The sequence below is a fragment of the Rattus norvegicus genome, chromosome 11 (genome assembly GCF_021556685.1).
Source record: "Rattus norvegicus strain SHRSP/BbbUtx chromosome 11, alternate assembly SHRSP_T2T, whole genome shotgun sequence".
NCBI lineage: Eukaryota > Metazoa > Chordata > Mammalia > Rodentia > Muridae > Rattus > Rattus norvegicus.
The window spans coordinates 47,418,562-47,446,159 of NC_141544.1; the positions used below are offsets into that span (position 1 = coordinate 47,418,562).

A 27,598-nucleotide genomic window follows, 5' to 3' on the forward strand; every position below is an offset into this window, starting at 1 on the left:
GTGACCCAGGTCAAAAGGAGAGGTGGCCAGCTTGAGGCCTGTAGCTGGACTGTAGCTCATGCCTGAATGCAATCATAGGACGTAGCAGGGTGGCTGGTGGCACTTCAGGTAATAATCACTGAGGAGCACACTCACCACAATTCTAACAGTTTACTAAAGAAATTATATAACAATATGTAGCCCAAACTATTGTTAAAAATTATTTAGCTTTCTTTATTCATAAAAAAATTATGTAATCAAAGGTGACTTTTCCTTACAGATGCACCAGAAATTATGGCCCACACTTTGGGTACTAGATTGTTTAAATACATTAAAGATAGGTATGACAAAGCAAAAATACATTCTCTGGGAACCCACTGTCAGGTGACTCAGCTAAGTCTTCTCAGTTTCCCCAGTGAGACCCCATTAGTAATGCCCCAGTTCCTCAGCTGTTAAGAACAATGGGAGAGTGGCCAGGAGGCTGTCAGTCAGGACCTGCTTTGTCTAGGCCTGCCCCCAAGACCCGGTGAAGGCAGGCCAGCTGGTGTGCAGCGTGCTCACTAACTGTGGACCAACAGAACAGCAGCAGGATAGGACGAAAGAAAAGTACTGTAACATCCTCTCCATACAGTGTGGGTTACAGTGAGGCTAAAGGGAAACAGGCGTCAGGCCAAAACCCCTGCCTCAAAGCACATGTGCCCCAGGGGTCTGGGATAGACTAAGACTATTATCGTTCCTCAGCGTGACGTTCTGTCCTTCAGAACCAGCTCCTTGCTTTTCAGTACATTCTGGGAACATGGCAGCATTAACTGTGTGTGCCAGTACTACACACTGCAAACACTCCAGTGACTGTCACACTTACCATTCCCACTCTGTGAGAACAAGGACAATTTGTGGTTTTTCTTTTCCAGTTCCTAAAAAATTTAGAAGTTCTAGTGAAACATTATCAAGATGTCAAGAAGAGAAAAGCTCCGTATTTCCAGATGAAGTCACTGTCACTCCTTGGAGGGGATCACAGATTCAATCAAAGAGCTTGCTGGTTGCTGACTCTTTTGCTGTTAGGAGTCTGGGCAAGATGAAGAGGGTTTCCCTTCTGCCTCCACATCTGACTCAGACAAGCTGCTTAATGAACCTAAGAAGAAACAGGTACATCTGGAGCCATCAGGAATGTTTTCTGTGATCTTGCAACACACATAAGGAAATCCTGTTGCATTCCAGACGTAAGGGCAGAGGCAGGGCACCTGCAGGAAACAAGCTCTGAGGCAATGAACAGACATCATGAAGATGAATGCTGCTGACGTGGTGCCTCCCTGTGAGCAGATGGCCTGAGTGATGTCCCTGTGAGCAGATGACTGGGTCAATGTCCACGTGGCCACTCTGTCCCATTCCTGCAGCTGGACTACGTCCGACAGAGCTTCAGTGGGAAGTTCTCAGTGATGAGGTGGTCAGCATGAAGAAGGACCACCACATTAACCTCAAACTCTGCAGGGAAGAAAGAGATGCTCACTCACACTGAGCACTGGAAACCAGAGTCTAACAGTGTCTCCCTGCACATTCTGTAGGACCAGTGAGGCCCCATACTGATGACTGCACTATTAACCTCTCTAATTACCTCTGCCTTGTTGGCTAGGGCACTAAGTCAAAAGGAGTACTCCACAATTACTCAACAGTGCTTTCAATTTTCTGACAAGAATCCTAGAACCAGGTGATGGTGGCGCACACCTTTAATCCCTGCTGTACAGAGTCTTCCAGGACAGCCAGGACAATGAAGAGAAACTCTGTCTCATAAAATGAAAGGGGGTGGGGTGGGAGACAGACAGACAGACAAAGAATTCTAAAGTCCTTTCAAATATTTATAGCCTTTACTGTATTTTTGCCTTTTCTGCAGTTCTTTTTAGAGTACTAGGCTCTGAACTGTGTTACAGCTGGCAGTTTCCAAGTGAGACATATTCTTTAGAAATGGCGTATGGTTTAAGCCAGGCTGAGTAGCGCACACCTAGAATCCAGCACCTGAACAGCTCAGGCAGGAGGAAGGTCATAAGCCTACAGCCAGCCTGAGCTACATGGTCAGTTCCAGTCTGGTTTAAGCTACAAAACAAGACCTTGGTGGGTTTGTTATTTAACAAAGGAAAACAGCACACAGTTGGTTCAACTGTTGTTCATGAAAATCAGCTAAGGAGACATTTGTTGAAACACTTGGTTTTTACATTCCTGTAGACAGGATTTCCTTCCTTTTTTTTCTTTGTTTGTTGTTTTGTTTTTTCTTTTTGGTATTTATGGGTAAAGCTCAAAACACAGGGGATGTATGTGAAGAGGAAAACACCCCAAACAAAAATGAGCACTATCCTTACGTTTGCCAGTATGGACAGAGTGCCTGGCACCACACCACAGAAACCCAGCTCTGCGTAGGGCTTTAGGGTGCACACAGACCCATATACATAGAGAAGTATTTTCCAGGTTCAGTCACCAAGGTACATAGAGGCTACCAGATCTGTGGCAGAGCTAGTGTAACATACATATAGTGGTCAGAGCCAGGTTATAGTAACCTAGAAATCTGCACAAGTGTTTCAGAAAGCCTCTGAGGCCAGGTGGTGCATGGCAGGGTCAGATTCCCTGCAGAGAGGCACTGAGTGAAGCTGCAGCGTTGTACCCAGAGTTGAACCGGAAAGCTCCAGAATGCTGGAGATGCAAGGAGTGAGACTTCTGCCAAGAACAGGAGCAGGCAAGAAAGCTGGTCAAAGAGCCATTACATTTGCTGCACACACTAGAACTGGATGGCTAGGACTACCCAAAGCTACTGGAGCCCAGATGCTGGACATGGTGACAAAAGATGAGGGATCCAACTGCTGGGTTTAGTATTGTGTTGGTTCCAACTTCCTTTGCTTTGGTCCTGTTGTTGCTCCTTTTTCTGAATGGGAATGTTTACTCTATGTCTGTGCTGAAAGTATGCTATATAACGGCCCACAGGTGCTCTGTAGACCAGTGTTAGACTTGTTAAGATCATGGACTTTTTAGGTTGAAATGGATGCCATTGTAAACACAATGTGTTTTGCTGTCAGAGGGTGGGCTTGTGGTTAATCGTATTCTCACCTTAACTAGATTTGGAATCTTGTAAGACACACGACTGGGTATATCTACAGAGGAGTTTCTACAGATGATTAACTGAGGAGGGAAGGCCTGCCTTGAACGTGAGTGGTGCCATCCATGGGGAATAAAAAGAAAAATCAAGACAGCAAACCTGATAACATTTCTCTGACACCTGGTCTACCCAGGAAGAGAGCAGTCTCCTACAGCCATGGCTTTTCCACAATGGACTAAAGTTCCAAAGTGTGACCCACCATAAGCCCACCTTCCTTTAGGTTGTTTCCTGCTGGATATTTGGTCACATACTACTTGTTAGACAATTGTCAAGGCTTTGCCTACAGACTCATGGTATTTTTGCTTGACCCATGGCTGACTCTGGATGGGGCCTTGCAGCAGGCTCTACTGCCTGCACACACAGCTTCTTCTTCTTCTTTTTTTTTTTTTTTTTTTTTTTTTGAGTCATCAAGAAGCTGCGTGCTGTGGGCTATGATGACTGCAGTCCCGTGTACAAGGCACTTCTTCCCTGTGGCCCACACCCTTCCTAGACTACACAGGCTAGGCCTGGACTGCTTACCCACTTTGAAGTTGGTGGTCTCCAGGGTTGGACAGGTGAACAGTCTGGGGAAGACCATATATAGGGGAACAGAAAGGTTCCTACAAATATCCCCATCAGCAATTTGAATATTTTGAATCTCTGTGGCATCGCGTGCATAGCCTTCTGCACACCCTGGAGAAAGAGGAAACATCATGGGGTCAGGACACCAGGACACCAAATTGGTCATAAAACTGTCCAATACTGTGCCAACCAGCGTCAACACATTCACCCACTTCTCCAGTTTCTTCTTCAGGACTGGGAGTTACCTTCTCTTTTACACTTTGCATGTCTTCAAACATCACTACACTAGTTTTACAATGCTACCAAGACTTGAGGTGCTGGGGACCTAATTAGTATTTCAGTGATTATCTGCAAGTGGGAATTTTAGGGTGAGTAGGCCACAGGGGTCATCAGAACAGCACTGTTACAATAATGAGGTCTATGGCACAACTGCTCTGTTCCAATGTGATGTCCTCTACCATGTTAAGAGTACAAGAAGGGATGTCTTGACATCCGTAGCTGACAGTGCAAGTGCAGACACCTAGATCCTCTAGGATCCTTACCACAGGTCTCTACCCGGACCAACTGAAGCTCTATGCTCCGGATAGCAGCATCCGAGTGTTCCACCACCAGCTCTCCTGTCAGGGGCTGCGTGATAGCACAGTTAGTGGAGTTCAGATGTCCTCTAATCAAGAATTTGGGAAGTGAAGCCCTCTATGGAGAACAGAGACAAGGCATCAGGAACAGATGGAAAGGAGACCATCACTTATTCCAGTTGCACTGGTGCAACTAAGAACTGAAAACCAAGTTGAGTAATTGTTCTATAAACCATGGAAATTATTTTCCAAAACAAGAAGGAATAACAGCAATTTCATCTTTCAGTGGACACCGGACTGGCTCATCAACCACCCTATACACATGAGGGACAAATAGACCAGCTCACTCAGAATCAACTCCGCGTACACTGACTGGAAAAGCTCTTCAGGCAACAATGTAAAAAGCCTCAGAGTTGAGAAGGGTGTTTAAGGACAACCACCCCTTCAACCAAAGGTCACAAAAGAAAAAAATTAAGAAAATAGAAAAAGAGAGTCAGTTTTACAGTGTTCCCAGTTAGGCAAGTTTGAGAAGCCAATTATTTTTATTTCAAGGACACTGAAAGAGCAGTTTCTCTCAGTGCCTGATGAAAAGCTTTGGGACTGTTTCTCTGTAGACAGGAAGCTGGCCAAGGGGAATTGGCCCTAGCACTGAAGGGAAATAACTGGACAGTCATTTCAGGAGTCTTCATTTCTATTATGTTGCACTATCCAGAAGAAACAACATAAGCCACAAACTTAAAATTATTTCGAATTTGTAACTGCTTATGTGTATAGTTTAAAATTTTCTGGTAAAACTGTCATCAGTGTATCTAAGATGTTATCACTTCTGCAAATAGTCAGTATAAGAAACAAGAGTAACAGGGCTAATGGAGGAGTGCCTGCTGGGCACAGCGGAGCTCTGGCTTCAATTTCTAGCACCACACCAACCAGGCATGGCAGCAGCCACGTGCCCTCTTACCACTCAAGAAGTGGAGGCAGGAAGATCAGAAGTTCTAAGTCACCTTCAACTAAATAACCCAAGGTCCATCTGGAATACATGAGACTCTCAGGGGCTGGTGGCAGATAGTTTTATTAATGAATCTACACCAAAGATTCTCAAGTATACACCAAGAACTGATATTTGAAGAAGACAGAAGCAAGGGAAAGAGGACTCTGCCCCACACGTGGGCCCTGTCCCTGTACAGAGGGACATGTGAAGCATGAGTAAGGGAGCTGTCTGCAGAAGAGGACTTGGAGGGACAAAGGTCTGGAGAAAACGCTTCACAGGGAAGACAATCTCCCTAGCCCTAGGATGGCTACTTCCTTCCAGAATCTTCTGAAAAGGCTCCCTATGATAAAGAATGATATCAGCTATGTCTGCAGTGTCCCAAATCTCCAGGCTTGCCTTCAACCCAGTTATGAGCATGAGCAAAATGCAGAATTGAGTAAAGAATCCAGGTTCTATCCAGGAAAGAGCTGTAGACAAAACAATAATGCTTGCTCTGACACAGAATAATTTACTAAAAAACAAAACCTGGAGAGTTTTCTGGCGGTAGAACAGAGTGCTACCCCAAGCAGGCTGGCGACAGTGGTGAGCTAGGCCACAGTAATGAACTGCCTGTTACAGAGGCCCATGGGAGCTGCCAGCGAGAGCTAAGAATCCTTGGTTCTCATTCATGGAAATCTGCTGGTGCTGTCCTTGCCATCCACCGCCACGAACAGTTCTGGGTCTGAATGGGAGGCTGCAAACTAAGTAGAGAATGCGAGGTTGGCCCAGTGCCAACCATGACTACTAAGGGAAATGAAGGAGCAGGCACAGGGGCAGTGGCAGCGGAGCTCAGGACACACATGCAGTTGAGCATGCGAGCCAGGTGCAGAGATGCAGACCTGCAGTCAGAGTTGATGGCTGCAGAAGGCCAGTCTGAGCAATATGGTGAGATACCGTCACTGCATGAAAACAGATTATAAGCATGTGAGGGACTCTTGAAAAGTACTGTCTTTTTTTTTTTTTTCCTAAATAATTAGTGAGCTCAACATGAAATCAATTTGAAAACAGCCCTTGGGTACAAACACCATTGGAAACCTCTGTCCCTGAAGAACAACTGGGCAGTAGCTGGTCATTGGGTCACGTTCTCAGGAAAGCCACAACACACAAGTGTGATTGAGAGACAAATACCTCTTTGACATTCTGCAAGGTTTCCGGGGTGATCGTGAAGTCAACAGGACTTGGGGTCAACTTCCCCTTCTGGGGCTGAAATGGAGGTAAAACCATAGTGAGCAGGGCAAGGACCACGGATGGAGCAGCTGAGTGCAGTGCTGGGGGCTGGGAGCCTCTGCCCAGCACTGATAACATGGTGATAACATACTGAGCTAACATGGCCATTATACCCCTGCCCTGCTCCTCAGGGTGTCACAGTATACTTATTGCTGTGGTGAAGTGGGGATTCCCTACAGTGAGGCACAGCCTCTTAAGCTGGCACTACTGCGCTGTAGAGAGCACGGCCATGCTAGTGCTCATGTTGCTGGGCTCAGCAGGTGCTTCGTGTCTCCTGCCATACCCCATTATGGGCTTGTGAACAGGTGCTATCCCACACCTCACAAGAGAGCCCAGGGCCCTGAGGTGAGGCTTACAGCAGAGTGAACGATGAATTCACAGGTCTTGGTCAGGTCCTTGGCCAACAGAGACCGCCGCATGTCACAGCGCAGAGTATACTAGAGGAGAAACAGGAGACAAATGTCATCTCAGTAGGCTTTGTTCTTACCTAGACACAACATCCAAAGTGACAAGCAGTCGACAAATTTAAGGTCCCTTTGGCGAATGGATGTGTATCACACAGCTGATATACACAAGAACATTAATGTGCAAAGTAAGGGCATTTCTAAACAACACACACACAGCCGTTTCCACAACCAGGATGTGGAGAGGTTAGAAAAGCTAAAGGGCAGGAGAGAGGGGGACACAGGAAACACTAGCTTTTACATTTGGCTTGTTCACTTTCTGGACTGTGTGTGGTTTTTCTGAACTTGTCACTGTGGATCTCCTGCTATGAGGGATCCTGTCCTTCTGAGAGGCACTATAATGTAGCTGTTATGCTTACTTGGGTGTGGCACAGGAACTGTGGCCTCAAATCCCTGGCCATGAGCTTAGGATGCTCAGAAAGCAACCCTGGTGCTAGACTTTAGAAAAGATACTGGGCAGTTGGGCACTTGTTAGGATGTGTGTGACTCTGGGTTCCATTCTTAGCATCGTGAATACCCCAAGACCCTCATATGATTCCTGTTTATGCAACTTACTTGTTGCTTCAATCATATAGGACAAACTTTTGAATTGTGTCAGAAATAATTTTCATATCTAGGACTACATGCATAGCTATGAATCTTGTAAGAAGCTATACTCTTAAGAACAACCTTTCCACATGAAATAAGTTCCTCTATATCTGAGATAGTACAGGAAGATAAAACACTTTTATAAGAATCATCTCTTGCTTGCAAGAACCTTAAAATTTATATATGTGTATTTGCAACTTATATATTCTCTAGTGAGATGCAATCTGTTCTCCCCACACCAGACAAGCTCAGTGAGGACGTTTGTGTGTGTGTGTTGGGGGTTGGAGAGGACTGCCTACCTCCTAGACATCATATGCAGTGAGGTAAGTCATCTTCTCTCTAGCTTACCTAGTCTGATTCTTTTCCTAGTCTACATCTACCTCTCTCAGTGACTGAGAAGTGCTAGGTAAAGTCTGAAGACTGAAGACAGAATTCCCTTTTACTGAGTCTTGGGCCTAACAATGGGAGTTGCACTTGCCCAGTGACAGCCAGCAAGTGTCAGTCATCTCTGACAAGGGAGGACTTATCTGAGGACAAAGCCAGTGTTCAGGAAAGCCAAGCTCAAATATTCTGGGAGCCTGGAATTTTTGGTTCAGATCTTTGTTAATCTGAGTTCACTCTACAACTTAAGGAAGGAAGGAAATGAGTCACAGGCACCCACTTCAGCCACTATACAAAATGTGAGACCAATAATTTGTAAGTGAATGGCTCATGGGATCTGTTAGGAAGGCAGCAAGGTGAAACAAAGACACTAACTCCAATGTTATGTTCTAGAGGGAGTCAAGTTCTCTGTAATCTACTGTTTCAACTAACTTCCAATCAAGTTGGAGAGATAGTTCAGTGGTCAAAAGCACTTGCTGTTCTTGGAAAGGAACATGGGTTTGACTCCCAATACCCACACGGTAGATAACATCTTTAACTCCAGTTCCAGGGAATCTGACATCCTCTTCTGGCCTCCATGGGCACTCTATGCACACGCTGCACAGACACACATGCAGGCAAACAAAAACATTTTAAAAGAGTTGTTACTGGTGCTTGCCTTTAACTCCAGCACTAGGAAGGTAGATGCAAGTGGAGCTCTGTGAGTTCAAGGCCAACCTGGTCTACATAGTGAGTTGCAAGACAGCCAAGGTTACTGTGAGGAGAGTCATCAACTCATGTTCCTCACAGAGGACATTCTGTGTGACAGGCCTGTGCCTAGCTCTTCATGTCATTCTCCTACTAATCTTCTAGCAATAAGGTCAGGCAGGCTGCTTGGGGGTGGAATCACAGAGGTAGGATATAAACTGACACCTGTCTGCTGACGAGATCTAAACCAAACCCTTACACCGTGTGCTGGTCGGATGGTAACTACAACCCAGCTCTGCCTGTTGTAAAACCCTGGGTCTTCTTGCTTTGTAACTAACTTTCCTAGGTCCTATGGAGTGATCTATTGCAGTGAGTTCAGGAGGAGCTCAGAAGGTACAAGGTTGGATTAGTTTTTTAAGGTTTAAAATTATGTGTTGGGGGGTTGGGGATTTAGCTCAGTGGCAGAGTGCTTGCCTAGCAAGTGCAAGGCCCTGGGTTCGGTCCCCAGCTCCGAAAAAAAGAAAAGAAAAAAAAATTATGTGTTGGTATGTGGGTGTCTATGTGGATGTGTATATGTGAAGGAAGCTAGGAGAGGCCAGAGGACTGGGATTCCCTGGAACCAGAGTTATAGGTAGCTATGAGCTGCCAACTAGGAGTGCTAGGAGCTGAACTCTGGTCTTCTGCAAGAGCAGTACATGCTTTTAATCACTGAATCATCTCTGCAACAGACACATACACGCACACATACATACACACATACACACACACACACACACACACACACACACGAACACACACGAGTATTTTTACTCGTAGAAAGGGTGAGTAAAATTTTTAAAAATTAACTTTGAATATGTGATTTTAGCAGACATAGTGATACTGCTATTCACCTGTGCCATAATATAAAATCTTGCCAGTATGGCCACAAGAGCAGAATTCAGTAAGAAATAACAGCAAGTCAAGCTTTTGCAAGTCAGAAATTTAATGCAGGTTACATTTTAAACTCTTTACTTTGTCTCATGATATTTTTACATTATGCTATTATAATATAACCCCAATTATAAAAGAAAAGGTTCCTTGTGTCTCTATAAGTTGAGAATGTATTAGGGTCAACAACAAAGCTTTTACTCTAAGCAATGTACCTATGAAATCACTGTCATCTTTAGAGAAGGCACAGCAAGAAATGGGTGCCATAAATGATACTCTGGAAAGCCCTATGCTGAGATGAGTCCTGGGGTCACAGAAAATCACAGTCTTCTCTGGATGACACTTGCCTACTGACAAGCAAGGAGATGAGGAAGACTTGTGAAATAAAGGGCGGATAGATGGATAAAATTGAGCAAAAAGCCATAACCCTAGTTCTTATTACGTATATTTGCTTAAGAGAAAGTGATACATTTGCATATGAACTAGAAATTATTTGAGGATTTGTGTTAATTTTAAAAAAGGTTAACTATGGTTCTATATGATGATCTCTGGGTTTGTGGAAATGGATCTGAGGTAGTAAGACATGAAGTGCATGAAGACTGCAGCTAACCTTGCGATGACTCAGAATACAGACGACAAAGGCTGGCAGGGCTGGGGATGCAGCTCAGTGACGGAGCACATGTGTTACATGAGGTCAGCTGGGTTTTCACCCCAGCACTGCAAGGGAAGATACGAACCAATGTTGAGTGGCAACGAGCCCATATAAACCTGAGGTTCAGCTAAGGAGAGACTGCGTCTTTACAAAATGTTGAGATATTTGGGGCTGCACACAGTTCCATGCTGTAGCTGAGGTTAACCTTTAAGTGGTAAAAAAATCTGATCTTATTCTAATAAACTTGCCTTCTGTGTGTGTGTGTGTGTGTGTGTGTGTGTGTGTGTGTGTCTGTGTGTGTGTTAGTTACTGCTTGAACCCAGTATGTGAGAAGGGGCTGAAAACATTTTCCTCATGGAAGGCGCCTCTACAATAAAGTACACACTCCGTGTGCTTCACCTTGACAGATTTTCTATCAGTATGTGAAATTTATGTAAGACTAAACCTTTATTAACCCTCTCAAATGGTTTGAGGCTTTTCAAAAACGTGCTAGATTTTAAGCAAATGACTGGTATTTATTAAGTGAAATGTGATCAACTAAAACTTAACAAATCAAACAACTTTCCAATCTCCTGACTTTCTGTGCATCCTAAGACTGCAGGGTTTTCTCAGCTAGCAAGGGAGCTGCCCCATGGCAAACTATACAAAAGTACCTTTTTCTGCACTGAATGAAGGAAGGGGCCTCTTCCTCTGGCTGAGTCATGACTGGGCTCTGCTCCTGAGACAATAGCAACTGTGAAAGCCATCCCTCACCAGTAGAGGTAGACAGGAAGTCATAAATTCACTTCCCCTCATTTACAAGGTTTGCTCAATGAAGAATGCGGACTATGCTGAATGGGCAGCCTTTGGGTATTCCACAAAGAGACACTCATAAGAATAAAACAGATTAGTGAGTGCTGCTGCCAGAACAAGGCTGAAGCACATCTGTGCCCCTGACGGTGTCACTGTGGCCTGAGAAAAATGCAGTGGCACAAAGGAACCCTAAGGGAGAAATTATAGCCACAGTTCATACTCAACACAAGGGTCACAGGGGCTCAGAGTGTGACTTTATGTCACAGCATGTGTGAGGCCCAGGGTTTAATCTCTAGCTCTGCAAAAACAGTAACAGTCATACACAAAATGCAGTTATAGGACAAAATGAGAAAACACAGCACACGCATGAGCAGTCTTGGAATCAATCCATTATTAGGCTTCAGTTCAGTTATTTCAGTGAGAAAAAATAATCAAGCTGGTTTTCAGCAAAAAAATAAAGCTGTAAGTAAGTGGGGTTAGGAGCTCACCTGAATGTTGACAAACACGCCGTGGTAAGTCTCATACAGGACCTTGCTGCCTTTCACAAGCAGAGGGAACTCAAAGGGAACCTCAGTCTTGCCACTGGGAATCTTTCCTGGCTTCAGCACATCTATGGTGCTGTTGATAATCTGGATCGGCTGTCAACACAAAGCAGCTTCAGCTTCCAGCGCACACCGTGTCTGCCTCTCTCTGCAGCCCTACTAGCAGTAGGCACACAAAAGCTCCTGCTGCTCCTGTTGGCAGCGGCTAGACAGAACAGCAAGCGCTGCTGCTGCAGTCTCTCTCTCTTTTTTTTTTTTTTTTCTTTTTTTTCGGAGCTGGGGACCGAACCCAGGGCCTTGCACTTGCTAGGCAAGCGCTCTACCACTGAGCTAAATCCCCAACCCCCTGCTGCAGTCTCTTAAGTCTGCACAATGATGCCTCCTTTCTTCCTTACCACAGAGAGAGTGTGTGTGTGTGTGTGTGTGTGTGTGTGTGTGTGTGTGTGTGTGTGTGTGATTTGCACATGCTATCAGTGTGCTTGTGGAAGTCAGTTTGCTCCCTGTACTGTGTAGGTCCCATCTCAGTGGTTCTGTAATGGCCCTGTCAAACATCAGGGACGGAAGTGCTGTACACAATAGGAACCGAACCCACGTATGCCTGTTCCCTGCTCAAACTCCTCACTGGACTGTCCTAACAACCTTATATGCACAGTAAGTAAGCTGCCTGGCCACCTCAGCCAATATGTGGCCCAGGGCTATTCCTTACCTGGTGTCTCTCAACATCACCACCCCAGTCCCCACAGTCCTCAGCACTGCAGCCCTGTGGGTAGGGCAGGTCTCTCCTCTAGCTCCAGAAGCCCAGAGACTCCTCAGAGGGCTCCATAGACTAAGAAATCACACCACCACTCAGGCAGTCCAATTTTTATGGTCTCTATTTCGTTTTATTTGAGATACAGTCTCCCTGCATAATCCAGACTGGCCTCAAAGTCCTGATGGTCATGCCGTGGCCTCAGCCTCCAGAGTGCTGGTTCTACAGCATGCACCACCACGTCCAGACGCTTTCATGCTTTTACACCTTGGTTTAGCATCGCCCCAAGAAAGTTCCTAGGGATTAAAATTAGAAAGATGCAGGACATAGGACACTACTAAAACTAAACAAGTTCATGTTCTCTTCCTCACAGGTTTCCTCAGAGAGAGCTCACATGGCCTTCAGGAAAAGATTTGGGGAACTTCTCTAAATTGGGGGAACTTTCTAAAATATAAACTCTACCCAAAATAACAAAATCATAATCAAAGAGCCCCATGCTCCAAGTGTAGACGTTCGTTCAACAGGAGCAGTGCACACAGCTAGCAAAAAACGTCTGAGAAAGCAAGGCAAGGAGCACAGGCAACATGCATTTCTCAGAGAAGCTCTCTCTCTCAGATGACTCAAGTTAAAACTCGTTCCTTCTAATCCCAAGCACCAGCCAGGATGCTACACATCCAAGTACCTGCTGGCAGCACACAGCACTAGCTCTGTAGGGGCTGAGACTGTGAAGACCAGGAAAGTCAAGTCAGCTTACAAGGCTGCACAGCTCACAGAGAGCAGTGCCGGCTCTTACCTTCACAGAGTTGTAGAAGGCTTCAAACACACCCACACTTTTGGCACTGAGCTGGAGGTTTACAGTCCCTTCCATTGTCAACGAGACTCCCTGGTGCTGGACTGAGTCCTTGCTCGAGATGACCACCACACCAGACAGCATTTCCTATGGGACAAGAGACAGCGTCCAATCAGACCAGCACACCTTTCTGGAACAATCCTGTTTATTTAGAGATTCAGATAGTCTCTGAAGAAGAAGATCGCTGGATTCAAAATGCAGATGTTACAACCCCCAACCCCCAACCCTGCCCAACAACAGTGATGTGTCAGGCCTGGATGAAGGATGCACTGGACCTTTCCCCATGCCACTTCCAGATACACCTTCAGTCCTGGCTTTAGATCCTACCTGAGGTCTGATTTGCAAACTCTGCAGATGGTACTGTAGCAACAAAAGCTACTGACAACAAAGAAGACAGCCAAGGTAAGACTATGGAAGACCAGCCCACACTGACAGTGGTGCTGCCACCTACCTACTGACTTTACTCCCAGTTTTAGGGGAGATAGTTTATCATTTCTTGTGCTCTGTGGGACTGTGTCTATTAAATGTACTAAGTCTTTGCTTTCCACAGCCACTTCATAGCCGTGAAATCTAAATGAAAACAAACAGGGCCAGCAAGATGGTGCAGTGGTTAAAGACACTTGCTGTCAAGCCTGAATGGCCTGAGTTCTAATCCTGAGACCACGTGAGAGAGAACCAACTTGCACAGCATGTTCTCTGGGCTCCACATACCCAATCACACAAGTAGTATTTCTGAATAAGTATCGTCTCCATTCTCAGCAGAATCCTGGGTGTGCTGATTTGAATGGATTTGACCCCCATAGTCTCATGTGTTTGAAAGCCTGGAATGGTACTACTAGGAGGTGTGGCTTTGTTGGATGAAGTGTATTACTGTGAGGTCTAATATGTTTAAACTGCGTCCAGTACGGCTCAGTCTCCTCCTTGCTGTCTGCAGATCAAGATGTAGACTCTCAGCTCCTCCAGCATCTGCCTGCATGCTGCTCTGCTTCTGCCATGATGATAATGGACTGACCCTCTGACTCTGTAAGACAGCCCTGTTTACATGTTGTCTTTTATAAGAGTGGCCTTGGTCACGGTGTCTCTTCACAGCAATAAGTTCTAACTAAGACACTGGAAGAATTTTACATTCTTAGAACATAAAAATGCCACGAGCAGATTTACAAGACAGTGCTGCCACAATAATTTAGCCGCTAAACTTAATTTAAAAATAATTCTGATCATTGAGCAGGGACTGCATACACCTTTAATCCTGGAGCTCTGGAAGCAGAGACAGGCAGATCTCTGAGTTCAAGACCAGCCTGTTCTACAGAGCAACTTCCAGGACAGCCAGGACTACACATAGAAACCCTATTTCTAAAACAAACATGATGGTGATGATTATGATGATGTTTATACAACTAAATCAAATAGAAATTTAAACTAAGAAGAATTAAGTCCTAGTACTTTTTTTTCCAAATTTGACTAGCATACTCCAGAAGAGAGATAAACAAAATAAGTTTGTAGACTTCATTAATTAAACTAGTCACTGTCCTTGAAAATAGTTCTGTCCTCATGTAATCATAACATTTTTGGTTACTCTCGTGGAAAAGGTCAAAAGGTCTCTCGATTGACCACTGACTGCCACATTATAATTACCAGACACACAGTCCCCTGTTCTCCCTTAATCCCCACAGCATATGAGGGGAAGGCAGTAAATAACTTTGGAAGCAGAGAAAGTAGTTGGTGAGTCAAGGGCCTACTTACTCATTCTCTGATTTAATTAAGAAATACTGTACTCTCGGGGTTGGGGATTTAGATCAGCGGTAGAGCGCTTGCCTAGTGAGCGCAAGGCCCTAGGTTCAGTCCCAAGCTCCAAAAAAAAGAAAAAGAAAAAAAAAATAGAAATACTGTACTCTCTCTTCCTGTTCTCCACTATGGTGCAAGGTCAGGGAGAAAAGGAAAACCCCATTCCAGAACTTTGCAGCCTCAAGCTCTGCCTCAGTGTCTGCGTGGGGAAAGCAGACAGGCTGACCTGGGCAGCTCACAGGCCAGACCCCTGTGTTTTCCAAAGCTAGATCACTGTCAGGTCCTTTGGCATCCGAAGAAATGAGAAAAGTCCTGTTCACTGCACAGTCCATGGAGCCAAGGCAGAGGAGATTCTGGAGAAAGGCCTGAAGGTGCGAGAGTACGAATCCCTGAAGAATAACTTCTCGGACACTGGCGACTTTGGCTTTGGGATTCAGGAACACATTGACCTGGGCATCAGATATGGCCCAAGCATTGACATCTATGGCCAGGATTTCTCTGTGGTGCTGGGTAGGCCAGGTTTCAGCATCACAGACAAGAAGTGCAGAACAGGCTGCATTGGGGCCAAACACAGAATCAGAAAAGAGGAGGCCATGCGCTGGTTCCAGCAGAAGTGTGATGGGACATCCTTCTTGGTAAATAAATTTTATCCAAAAGGCCAATGAAATTTTCTCATAAATGCAAAAACAAAAACAAACAAATAAAAGAAACAAGACTGTAAAGAAGATTCAAAATTAAGCCAGGTGGTGGTGGCACACACCTTTAATCCCAGCACTAGGGAAGTAGGAGGAGCTCTGTGAATTCAAGGCCAGTCTAGTCTATAGAGCTTGTTCCAGAGCAGCCAGGGTTATAAGGAAAAACCCAGTCTTGGAAAACAAAAAGTAAACAAAAAATTCAAAATACTAATTTGTTGATTATTCTTCTAATATATACAGGCCTATACAATTCTTATTTTAAAAAATAGGATGGGGCTGGAGAGATGGCTCAGAGGTTAAGAGCACCGACTGCTCTTCCTGAGATCCTGAGTTCAAATCCCAGCAACTGCATGGTGGCTCACACCCATCTGTAATGAGATCTGACGCCCTCTTCTGGTGTGTCTGAAGACAGCTACAGTGTACTCATATAAATAAAATAAAATCTTTAAAAAAAAACAGGATGGATAATTAATCCAAGTGTAGCCTAAGGAGTTGGAAGCAGAGGGCAGTGGAAGTCAAGTGTTCAGTTAAAGGACAGAATGAACCAGAGCCCTAGGAACTAATGAGAGCCCAAGAACTCTCCCCACTCTTATTTAGAGGCTCAACACAAAAGAAGACATATAGCCCCAGACAACAGACATGGGGGTGCAGCTGGGAATCAGGGCTTCAGAACCTCTTAGAATCAAAGATGGCATCGAGCCTAGGAATCTTGAGAGATCCCTGCTGATGTATGGTGTTTAGGGAGAAGAGCTGCCCTTTGTCATCTGAAGATGACCCTTAACCCAAGAAAGCTGAGAAAACTAGAAACACGAATGAGGGAGACTACAGCTTCATGTGGTTTGTATGGAGAAAACACAGAAGGTGGGCAGAATATTCTAGGCTATACACCATACCTTCCATGTAGAACTTAAATCTGTGTTCATCAAATTAAGTAGCATGGCTGCCTCTGAGTCACTGACCCTGAGAAAAAAACTCAACCTTTCTTGAGGCAGAGGGCCAAAGTGCCAATTGGCCTACTTCAGAGAGGTTCAGTCTGCTCTGGAAACCCTGGAGGTGACCGAGACCTCACAGTCCACCCTCAATCAGACATCACATAAGCACAGGCTTCCAGGTCACCCCTGGCCTCAGCCTTGTGGTCTTCATAGCATAAACTTATCACTTTGACCAAGAATGAGAAGGCACCTTTCCAACTCTGTCAATAAAATGTAAGAGTCACTCCAAACTGCAGAATGAGTTATTACCTGAAATAAAATACGAAAGCCATAATTTGGACTCTATATCTGAAGGTGAGAAAACAAGCACAGGAGGGGTAGCCCAAGCATTTGGCCTCTGTCCCTGACAGCTAGGGTTCACTAGTGTACCAAAGCATCACTGTGTAGACCTTACATTGCCATTAGGAATGTCAACAGGCACAAAGGCTGATTGCTACTACTTTGACTGTCATGAATAGGGCTGTAATAAACATTTTATAAGCTGTATACTGCTTCACTTATAAAAAGTGTTGGGGGGGGCTGGGGATTTAGCTCAGTGGTAGAGCGCTTACCTAGGAAGCCCAAGGCCCTGGGTTCGGTCCCCAGCTCCGGAAAAAAAAAAAAAGAACCAAAAAAAAAAAAATTCATAAAAAGTGTTGGGGAATGGTATTTGTACATTTTTCTTGTACATGGGAAAGTGACAGAGTTGAGAAACTGATAGAGGTGATTACCTAAGAGAAGGGAATGAAGGATGAGCTAGAAGGAGGTGAAGGTTACCTGTCTTGGAATGCAAAATGCTTGAACCATACGAACTGGTGACCTATTACCACAGTAAGTTCACTTTTAAGTAAAATTCTAGAGGAAGTTCCAGGAGAGCCAGGACTACAAAGGGAAACAAAACAATCTTTACAGAAATTGATTATAAGTGAAAGCTTTCACCTCTTTCTTCATGTATGGAACTGTTTGACTTTATCATTTTACAGCTACAAAGCAAATGTGAGAACAGCAGTTCAATTTAGAAAATGCTAAGGAAATATAAAAAGCTCATAGGTAGCCAACTGGGTTTGGCAAGTTGTACAATGGCCTGAGTGTGCACAACACACCTCAGTGTGCAGCTCTACCAAGTCATGCTGTGACCAACTGGGACAGAGACCCCGGAGCCAGCACACTCATCTTCCACCACGTGCAGAATGGAAGTCTTGCCTGCAGGAGGGGATCTGCACTATGCATTCTCTTCCTTGGCCCTGGACATCACACAGGACAAGACAACACCAACCTCTGAGCTTAGCATTGTGTTTCTAAGTGCATGCTGCTGCCGGTTACTGGTTTGTTTCTGCTCTTCTAGAGCAGCTAGAGCCTCATGTATGAGATGGGAGAGAAAACCGTTCACACTTCCTAGCCTACCAAGAAAATGTCCTCCTTATGACAGGATGTAGCGGTATTCGGGTACATGCCCAGGAGGGTACAGAGGGGTCTCGAGGTAGCTGTATCTCCAGGGTTCTGAGAGGCCGCCTTCCAAGTGGGTGTACACACCTGCATCCCACCAGCATGGAGCACGCCCCTCTGCTCCACAGTCTTGCCAGCGGTGACGCCTGTGGTTTTATTATGCATCCTGACAGGTGTAAGGTGGAATCTCAGAGACTTTTGATTTGCATTTCCCTGATGGCTGTGGACATTGAACACTTCCTTTAAGCGTGTCTCAGGCATGAGAAAGTCCTCTGTTGAGAATTCTGTTTAGATCTGTACTACAGTTTTTAATTGGATCATTTAGTTTGTTGATGCTTAGTTTCTTGACTTCTTTATGTATTTTTGATATCAGTCCTCTGTCAGATGTGGAGTTGGTAAAAATCGCCCTGTAGGCTGTCTTTTTGTACTCCTGACGGTGTCCTTTACCTTACAGAAGTTTTTCAGCTTTATGAGGTCCTATTTATTATTGTTGATCTTATGCCTGCATGGTGTTGTGTTTAAAAAACTGCTTCCTAGGCCAGGATGTTGGGAAGCTCTCCCCACCTTCTCTTCTATCTTGCTCCACTATGTTCATAGCAGCTTTATTCATAGCAGTCAGAAACTGGAAACAACCTAGATGTCCCTCAACTGAAGAATGGATAAAGAAAATGTAGTACATTTACACAATGGAGTATTACTTGGCTATTAAAAACAATGACATCATGAAATTTGTAGGCAAATGGATGGAACTAGAAAAAAATCATCCTGAGTGAGGTAACTCGGACCCAGAAAGACAAATATAGTATGTATTCATAAGTATATACTAGCTGTAAAGTAAAAGTCCACAGAGAGGCTCACTAACAAGGAGAGCTTAAGGAAGGTGCTTTAGGAGGTCTAGGAAGGGAAACAATAGATTTCATAGGTGTACCGGGGACAGGAAGGATTGGGAACAGGATGGATTAGGTAGTAGGGGAGGGGAGGAGAAAATACTAGGAGAAACAAATGGAATTAAGAGTCATTTCGGGGGTAAGGTGAAAACCTAGTAGAATGAAAACTCCACGGACTCTACGAGAATAATTGTAGCAAGACTCCTAGTAATGGGGGACAAGGAGCCTCAACTGGCCATCTTCTGTAACCAGGCAAGGCTTCAAATAGAGGATTGGGACACCAACCCAGTCACAAAACTTCTGACCTACAGTTCATCCTGCCTGCAGTGTACTGGGACTGGAACCTAGCAGAATCATCAAAGAGAGACTTCATCCAGCAACTGATGGGAGCAGATGCAGTGACCCACGGCCTAATAGTAGGTAGAGCTCGGGGAGTGCTGCAGAGGGGAAGGAAGGATCAGAGGAACTAGAGGGGCCAGGGGCACCACAGATAACATGGTCCACAGAATCAACTGACCAGGACTCAGGGAACTTATATGGCAAAGATCAGGGAGCCTGTAGGAATCTGACCTAGGGCTTCTATAAATATGTTATGGCTGGGTAGTTTGGTGTTCTTGGGGGACTCCTAATGGTTGGGGCAGAGGCTGTCCTCTTTTACCGACTTGCAGGATCCTTTTCCTCCTATGGGGCTCCCTTGTCCAGCCTAGAAGTGATAGGATGTGTTGGGTCTTATTGTAGCTTATAATGCCATGTTTGGTTCATGTCCCTGGGAGACCTAATCTTTTCTGAGGTGAGTAGAAAGTGAGTGAATCTGGGGAAGAGGGAAGGCTGCAGAGAGGGGGAACTGGGGTTGGGACAAGTCGTTCTTCAGGCTGCCAGATGGTTCAGGAGGGAAAAGCGCTGCCACCAAACCTGGTGACCTGAGCTCCATCCCTGCTTCCACACTAGGAGAGAGACGAACCCACTAGTTCTCTTGTGGCTGGCTCGCGCGCACGCGTGCGCATGCGTGTGTGCGTGCCTGTGGATGTGGATGTGCATGTGCGTTAAATGATGGGAAAACATTCTCCTGCCTGACTACAAGTCGAAGCCTAGAGTGGTGCCTGGGGTTGAAGAGGGGATTGCAAATAGAACAGCGTGCATACATTGCCACCTCTCGAGTTGGAGGCTGGGTGGGGAGGAGGATGTGTATGGGGCATTGGGAACTCAACAGAAACTGAAATGGTGATGGAGAGCAAATAGAAGAGTAGCTTCACCTGGACCCACCTTGCTAAGAGGTCAGCGGGTAATCAAGGGCAGAGATAGGACATTGAGGGATGGGTGTCACAGGGGACTGTCCCCAGACCACTGGGACTGCACACAAAGCATTGTGCCTTGGCTGCAGTGGAAGCCAAGGACTGACAGACCAGTTGGGTACTGAGTGGAAAAAAGTCAGCAGAGAGGAAAACAGATACAATAGAGGGCTGTGGTGATGAAGGTGATACTGACTATGGACTTGTTAAGATCACCTAGTAGAGCAGCCTCTGGGCAGGCCTGTGAGGAATTATTTGATTGGGTTAACTGAGGCCAGAGTGTACCCTAACGATGGGAGTGAATAAACTGAGGAAAGGAGCTAAGCACTCAGCTGTCTCACTCGAGCGCCTGACTGCAGGTTCAGTCTGACCAGCTGCCTCAAGCCCCGTCACCATCAATTTCTCCACAAAGGACTGTGAGCCAAACCCAACCTTGTTCCCTTAAGCTGCCTCTGCTGGGATATTTATGTCAGCAATATGAGAGGTAAGTAACGCCAGGACCAGCGTTCCTGGATGGCTCTCCACACAGCTGGACAGGAAGCCCCCCGATAGCAACAGCAGCTGGGTGGAGAATGCAGGTGTCAGGCCACATGGGCCTCAGGTAAAGCTAGGGTGGGAGGGAGGGGAAGAACAGACAGTGGCTGAGCAGGGAGAAAGTCCATGAAGCCCAGATGTGCAGGATACATGGTAGGCTTACACCTGTCCAGCTTCAGTCGCTACCCAGAGTCCAGGCCAGCATGACAGCAGCTGTGACAAGCACAGAACTATAGGGACAAATTTACCCCAGTCCAATTTTCAGATTGGGATAATTCTCAAAATACCTTTTGTGCATTATATAAGGTCCAGATTATGAATTAGGAAACAAGTCTTTTCAGGAGTATTAGGTTACAGGTTCCTAACTGTGGTTCCTAAAAGATTCAGAATTGGGCTGGAGAGATGGCTCTGCCGTTAATAATTCAATTCCCACAGGTAGCTCACAACCATCTGTAATGGGATCCAATGCCTTCTCCTGTGTCTGAAGACAGCTACAGTGTACTCACATACATAAAATAAATAAATAATTCTTTTAAAAGGTCAATCTAATTTTTTAAAAAGATACAAAAAACCCAAAACAAATAAAACACAAAAATGAAAAAAAAAAAAAAAAGGTTCAGAACCCTCATGACCTTGCAATCTCTCATACTCACAGCACTGCAGATCATCCCAGCAGGACAAGTGTTTTATTGTTCTATTGTTATGAAGAGACACCATAACCAAGGCAACGCTTAGTTGGGAGTCTGCCTATACTTTCAGAGGGTTAGTGGATGACCATCATGGTGGACAGCATGGCCGGCAGCAGACAGATAGGGATGGTGTTGGAACAGTAGCTAAGAGAGTACACAGCTAAATCCACAACTAGGGACACTGGGCCGGGTGTGGGCTTTAGAAACCTCAAAGCCCAGTGATACGCCTCCCCCAATAATGCCACATCTAGTCTGTCACTAACAGTTCCACCAAAGTGACTTTTTTTTTTTTTTTGGTTCTTTTTTTTGGAGCTGGGGACCGAACCCAGGGCCTTGTGCTTCCTAGGTAAGCGCTCTACTACTGAGCTAAATCCCCAGCCCCCCAAAGTGACTTTTATTCAGTCTGCTAACGTGGGCCTAGTCCTGGAAGTTCTAGCCTCCGTACAGTCTTACCTAGGCCCAGAGGGTTTTCATTCTCTGAGACTTACTGCTGAATAAGCTCACCCTTTCTTGTCCTTTATGAACCCTAGCGGGCAGGTCAACTCAGCTGTTCTAGCTCAAACTCCTCTCCAAGCTGTTTCAATCTGGCTTCTCTTTCTCAGCCTCTCCTGAATTCTTTGCTTGGCCTCATACTAGCTAGCAATCTGCTCTACTCTTCTGGCTCCTGAGTCTCTTGCTCACCATCTTTACCTATGTCTAGATTGTTTTATCTACAACCTGTCTCTGGAATACTCTCCTGGTAAAACTGCCTTCCTCTCTGTGCTGCTCTATTCTCCCTCTCAACCACTGCACCGCTCTCCACGACCTCTACTGAATTCCTGCACTGTACTCTCTCCTTCCTGTGCTGTCTGTTTCTCCTTAAGTAGCTTCTCTTTCTCTCTTCTCCTGAGAGTTGAGCATATCCTGTTCTTTCAAATCTTTCTGTGATTTGTCACTTTGCCACTCAATTAGACATCACTTTCAAACGTAGGTGCTTCCTTCTACAGACTAACTTTACCTTTATTGTTTGGGATTAAAGGTATGTACTAAAGGCATGACTGTATTCCAGCCAGAGGGATTAAAGGTAAGTGCTAAGGGCCGAGCCACGCCGTAAGTACAAACAGGTTCAAATATCAACTAAGTACCAGGCATTCAAATATGTGAATCTGTGGGGGCCAGTCTCATTCAAACAACCACAATCATGTGAATAATTAGGCTTTCCTTCTTTTTAAAGATTTTATATATTTCCCGTGCATGGGTGTTCTGCCTCATATATGCCTGTGTACCATGTGCATGCCTGGTGCCTTGGAGGTCAGAAGGCATGGAACTGGGATTGCGAGCTGGTTGTGAGCCACCACATAGATTCTGGGAATCAAACCAGGATCCTCTGCAAGAGCAGGCAGTGCTCTGAACCTCTGAGCCACCTCTCCAGTTCTATGCTTTTCATTTTTAAATAGCATTTCAGTTTTGCAACTTTTCCTTATAAATAATGAGCTATTGTGTTTCTTCTCTTTATTTTTGAAGAAGTTACATCCACACCATGTAAGACAAAATGCACAGCGAGTTTGGAGGGTTTGAGGGGTGGGTGGGTAGGTAACAGTAACCACTCTATAGCACAGAAGTCCCTTGTCATAGTAACCTGGCTATGCTAGTTTATCTCTGTTGTATTTCACAACCTTAGTATAGTATCACTTAATAGTATCACTTTCATGAGAACATGCTTCACACTTATGAACAAGCATCCTGAAGTCATAAAAACAAAAGCATTATACTTACACTATAGAAAGATCTACTGCAGGGGACGGCTAGTCAGTAAGTATACACAATTTTATTCATGTGCATGTTACTGCACCATGCAAATAGAGTAACACCAAAATCTCACTCAGCTTTGGGATTTGAAACCTATATGCTAGAACCTATATGCCCCTTGGATGCTGACCATTGGTCTCCTGTTCACAGAGCAGAGGGATCTGACAAGAACCTGGGATGTCATCTGTGGAGTGTGCTGCTCTATTCACATCACAGCAGAACAGTTCTGAGTGAACCAACTGTGAGGCGCAGGTAAAACAGAATATGGCCACTTAGCATCTGGGCCTCTACTGTGGGTCAATTTTATGCTTCATCTGGAAATACTGTCTCTCAGTTCTGAGAATGCAGCACTTGAGTAGCTATTGTCTCATCCTACAGAGGAGAATGAAGACCAGAGTTCTGGACTTGGGAATGAAAGGATGGTGACTCCTGACTACAATCCCAACACTCAAGATGCTAATACAGGACTGCTGCAAGTTCAGAGCTAGCCTCAGCTACAGTGAGTTCCAAACCTACCTGAATGACAGAGTGAGACCCTATATCAAAAACACAGGGAAGTACCTGCCACAAGCACTATCTAAATTCAATTTCCAGGAAAAACATGGTAGAAGGAAAAGAATGGACGAACTTCTAGTCTGTCCCTGTCTGTCTGTCTGTGTCTCACGTACACAAACATATACATATAAATAAGTAAATGTAAAAAAAAAGAAGTTCAAATATTCTCTATCTGTGTCTTGCCACATCATTGACTTCCCTAAGCTCTGTCTTCTCTCAGCGTCCCCTCTTGTAGTTGTAAAGATAACAGCATATGTGAGAAGGGAGGACACTCCCACATGTTATTATGATACAGTACTAGTTATATATTCCCAAAGGGAATTAAAAATGGTGCTGGAAATATGGAACTAGAAGTCAAATTTTCAACCTAATAGGAAGACTTTTAGGGAGACGGTAGCCTGGGAACACTGCTGCACAGGCCACATGTCCTGGGATGAAGGCTCCATGAAATTGGCAAGTTTTTCTAGTAGTCTCTGTTCGTGAATTACAGAGAAAACCTTATTTACAGGAGCCCTAAAATCTCTATCCCCATATTTATTTGTCATCCTCTTAAGAATGACTAGTATCAAGAATATTGTTCATACATATGAATTCCAGACTGTACCTACATGTTCCCCCTGTCAAATTAATGTCTGTTTTTACAGGACACTTACAGTTTTTGAGCATCTATGAAGTAGCAGCTACTGGATACACTGTTATAACTAAGTGCACAGGAGGGGCTGCTGACTCAGCCCAGGCTCCATTCCTGGGACCCACACAGCAGAAGAGGCACCCTCCTGCACAATGTTCTCTGACTGCCACATGTACATGTGCATATCAATAGTTTTAAAAATATTTAATGTTCACTTATGACAATAGGACTATTACAGTCATATAAAATATACAGTATTGTTTATAGCTATCAGCTATGACTAAATCATAAATGTTCCCATTTTATTGTCTTTCTATTATTTCTGATGCCATTTAAATCTCATTCTTATTGTAATTCTGCCCATAAATTTTCCTAAAATTTAAAATATTAAAATTAGAAATTAATATATTAGGGGAACAATTAGACATTTCTAAGTAACCTGTGGTTTGTTTTTTTTTTTTTAAATCATAATGGTCCCAGCACTCAGTATAGGCAGGTAGATCTCTGGAGGTTTGAGGTCAGCCTGGTTTTTATTGTGAATTGCAGGGCAGCCAGAGCTACATAGAGAGATGCTATATAGAGAGACAATATCTAAAAACAAATATCTATATCTAAAATATCTAAAAACAAAAGCCCCCAAACTCACCCCCTAAAATGAAAATACTGAGGGAAGTCAGAAGACATGTAACTTGTTCAGTGTACAAATTTTATTAGCCAATCCTGCTGAAATCAATCTGGGACACCAAGGACTGCTGGAGTCCACAGGAATGACTAAAGCACAGAGTCTCATCAGGCTCCTAGGGTACTAGAGTCTGGTCAAGAGTTTAGGTGGGTGGTCCCGATCCTCCCAGGGCCACTGTTTTCCGATCCTGGTTCCCGGACCTTTCCAGCAGGGCCTGGGGTGAGTGACATGGGTTTGCTTTGGAGTAAATCACTACTTAAAAAACTCCCCAAACTTGTTGCAACTAAAAACAAAATTTACTGGGGATGTCTGGATTTTAGAGAGGAGGCTGACACTTAGTAAGCACAACAGCAGGGGTTGGGGATTTGGCTCAGTGGTAGAATGCTTGCCTAGCAAGTGCAAGGCCCTGGGTTCGGTCCCCACCTCCGAAAAAAAGAAAAAAAAAAAAAAAGAAAAAAAAAAGCTCAACAGCCAACCCACAATTTTAAAGGATTAAGCCCAAGGGAAACAGAAGAGATGCTTAGGGAAGAAAATAAGTCAGCGCACAGAAACCTCTCCACTGTAAACCTGCACAGAAGACTGTCCCACTGGTGACTCCTTTTCTAACCCTCCTGGTCCCTGAGCAGGGATGGCCCTTCCTGGAGAAAGGTACCTTTCCACTTCCCACTCCACAGACAGCCCCATCTAGCCCCATCCAGCCTCAGGCCATCATTCCCTTCACCTGTCCTCCAACAGGGGCAAGAACAGGGTGTGGCCTATTGATACATCGGGGTTGCTACTCGGCCATAGAAACAAGCTGTGCTCCAACACTCCTGGATGCTGAAAATGTGCTGTCAAAGAAGCTGTCAGAAAGGCCACAGACTGGAGGACTCTTTTCCTGTGAAATGCCTACAACAGGCAGAGCCCTGGCAGATGTGTGATTGCCTGGGGCTGGGGGCAAGCAAGGAGGAGTAACAGCTCTCAAGTATACGGTTTCCTTTGGAATTGGTGAAAAGTTCTGAACTTAGTGCAGATGGATGCACAGCACTATAAATACACTAAAACCACTGGACTGGATGCTATAAAGGGCTGGTTTTTGCCTTATCCAAATTATATCTCTAATATCTGTGTGTGTGTGTGTGTGTGTGTGTGTGTGTATATATATATATACATATATATGCATATACATGTATATGCATATATATGTATATATATAAAAATTATATCTCCACAAAGCTATTAACCAAGAAAAAATAGTCACATGGTTTTCAACTGGACCCAGAACTGTTAAGGTTTTGCTACATTTACTCTTGTTCTATATACACAGGCAGAAATGTATGCACGCCCATACTTTATGGTTAAACTTTCTGAGGTTACTATGGCTAAGTTCAGCATATGAAAGGGGTTCCCCTGTGACTAAGACACGCCTGCAAAATTCAACACTGACACAAAAGTATTGTTTGATAAAAGTTGTGCACTGCATTCCAGTCCTTGCCTTTAGTGTCTTTTCATCTTTAACAGTTTTACTGATTTCCATTTAAAACGATTTATTTCAGATTATGTTATACACTGTGTCTTTGGTGCAGGTCCAATTGGAGACCAGAGGCATGAGACTGGAGTTACAGGTGGTTGTGAGTGGCCTGACATGGTTGCTGGGAACCCAAGGTGGATCCTCCGAAGAGCATTATCAGATTCTTACAGCAGTGTCCCTCAACTGAGGTAAGGCAGATCGTTTCCTTTAAGAACTAAATATTTCGCAGTGGTCTAGCGTAAGTAAGCCTCCTCTTTCTCAGCGCATCTTGCCATGGAGTCCCTTTTATAAAGGGTGATGGCAACTTGGTGTTTGGGTTATTTTGGGGGGGAGGGGGTCTTTGAATGGTGACTGCTAGACAAATCACGAATGTTGCTTCTCTTCTGTTGTGAGGATGGAAGTGGGGTGGATCACTGGAATCTTTATTAAATATCAGGTTTCTAGTTTTTAGCATCCATTTGCGATGTTCACCTGGGATGATTTCCTTTTCAACCCCACACTGCATTTGTATCCCCTGAACCGTGTGCAGAACCTGACTGTGATTCCACAGCAGCTGTGCGTTAAAATCGCTGGTGTCTCCGGGTTAGAGCCAGGGCGATCGTATTCTACAACTAGGGTAATGGATCCTGCCGCGGTGCAAGGCTTAGAAGAAAACTTTGCATTAGGAGTGACCACTGCCTGGAGCACACGTGTCCATTTTGAAAGCTCTTCTGCAGAAAGGGGCGTTTGTCACCTGCTCTTCACCCCGAGAGCGACAGCTCGGGCCCCACCGCCCGCTTGCCGACGCGCCCCAAGCCCTACTACACAGGACAGGAACGCAGGGCACGCCCATCCAGCGTCGGGCCCGCATGCGCCGTGCTGGAAACCGCGGAGCTTGAAGCCCGACACCCCTCCACTTACCCCGGCGTGATACACTTTATTCGCTCTTTTAATCTTGATGTCCAGAGTAGTCCCCATCTCGGATTATCCACAAAGGCCGCAACTTCCGGCCACTCGT

General features: G+C 44.9%; 1 protein-coding gene, 1 long non-coding RNA gene and 1 pseudogene across 9 annotated transcripts; 2 read left to right on the forward strand and 1 right to left on the reverse strand.

Moving 5' to 3' along the window:
- Positions 1–187: 187 nt before the first annotated feature.
- Positions 188–27,598, reverse strand: Vps26c (VPS26 endosomal protein sorting factor C). Of its 8 annotated transcripts, none has more exons than XM_087576568.1 (8): positions 27,502–27,598; positions 13,083–13,226; positions 11,488–11,637; positions 6,865–6,945; positions 6,410–6,484; positions 4,222–4,306; positions 3,638–3,790; positions 188–1,461 (listed from the first exon to the last, which is right to left on the reverse strand). In XM_087576568.1, the coding sequence occupies exons 1-8, from the start codon at positions 27,556–27,558 to the stop codon at positions 1,379–1,381; spliced, it is 828 nt and encodes a 275-aa protein (XP_087432694.1). In that variant the 5' UTR covers positions 27,559–27,598; the 3' UTR covers positions 188–1,378.
- LOC148002551 (large ribosomal subunit protein uL5 pseudogene) lies at positions 15,046–15,586 on the forward strand (annotated as a pseudogene).
- LOC148002552 (uncharacterized) lies at positions 22,332–26,855 on the forward strand. The gene is made up of 3 exons (XR_015633347.1): positions 22,332–23,475; positions 23,602–23,722; positions 26,657–26,855. It is a non-coding gene; the product is annotated as an uncharacterized LOC148002552 (long non-coding RNA).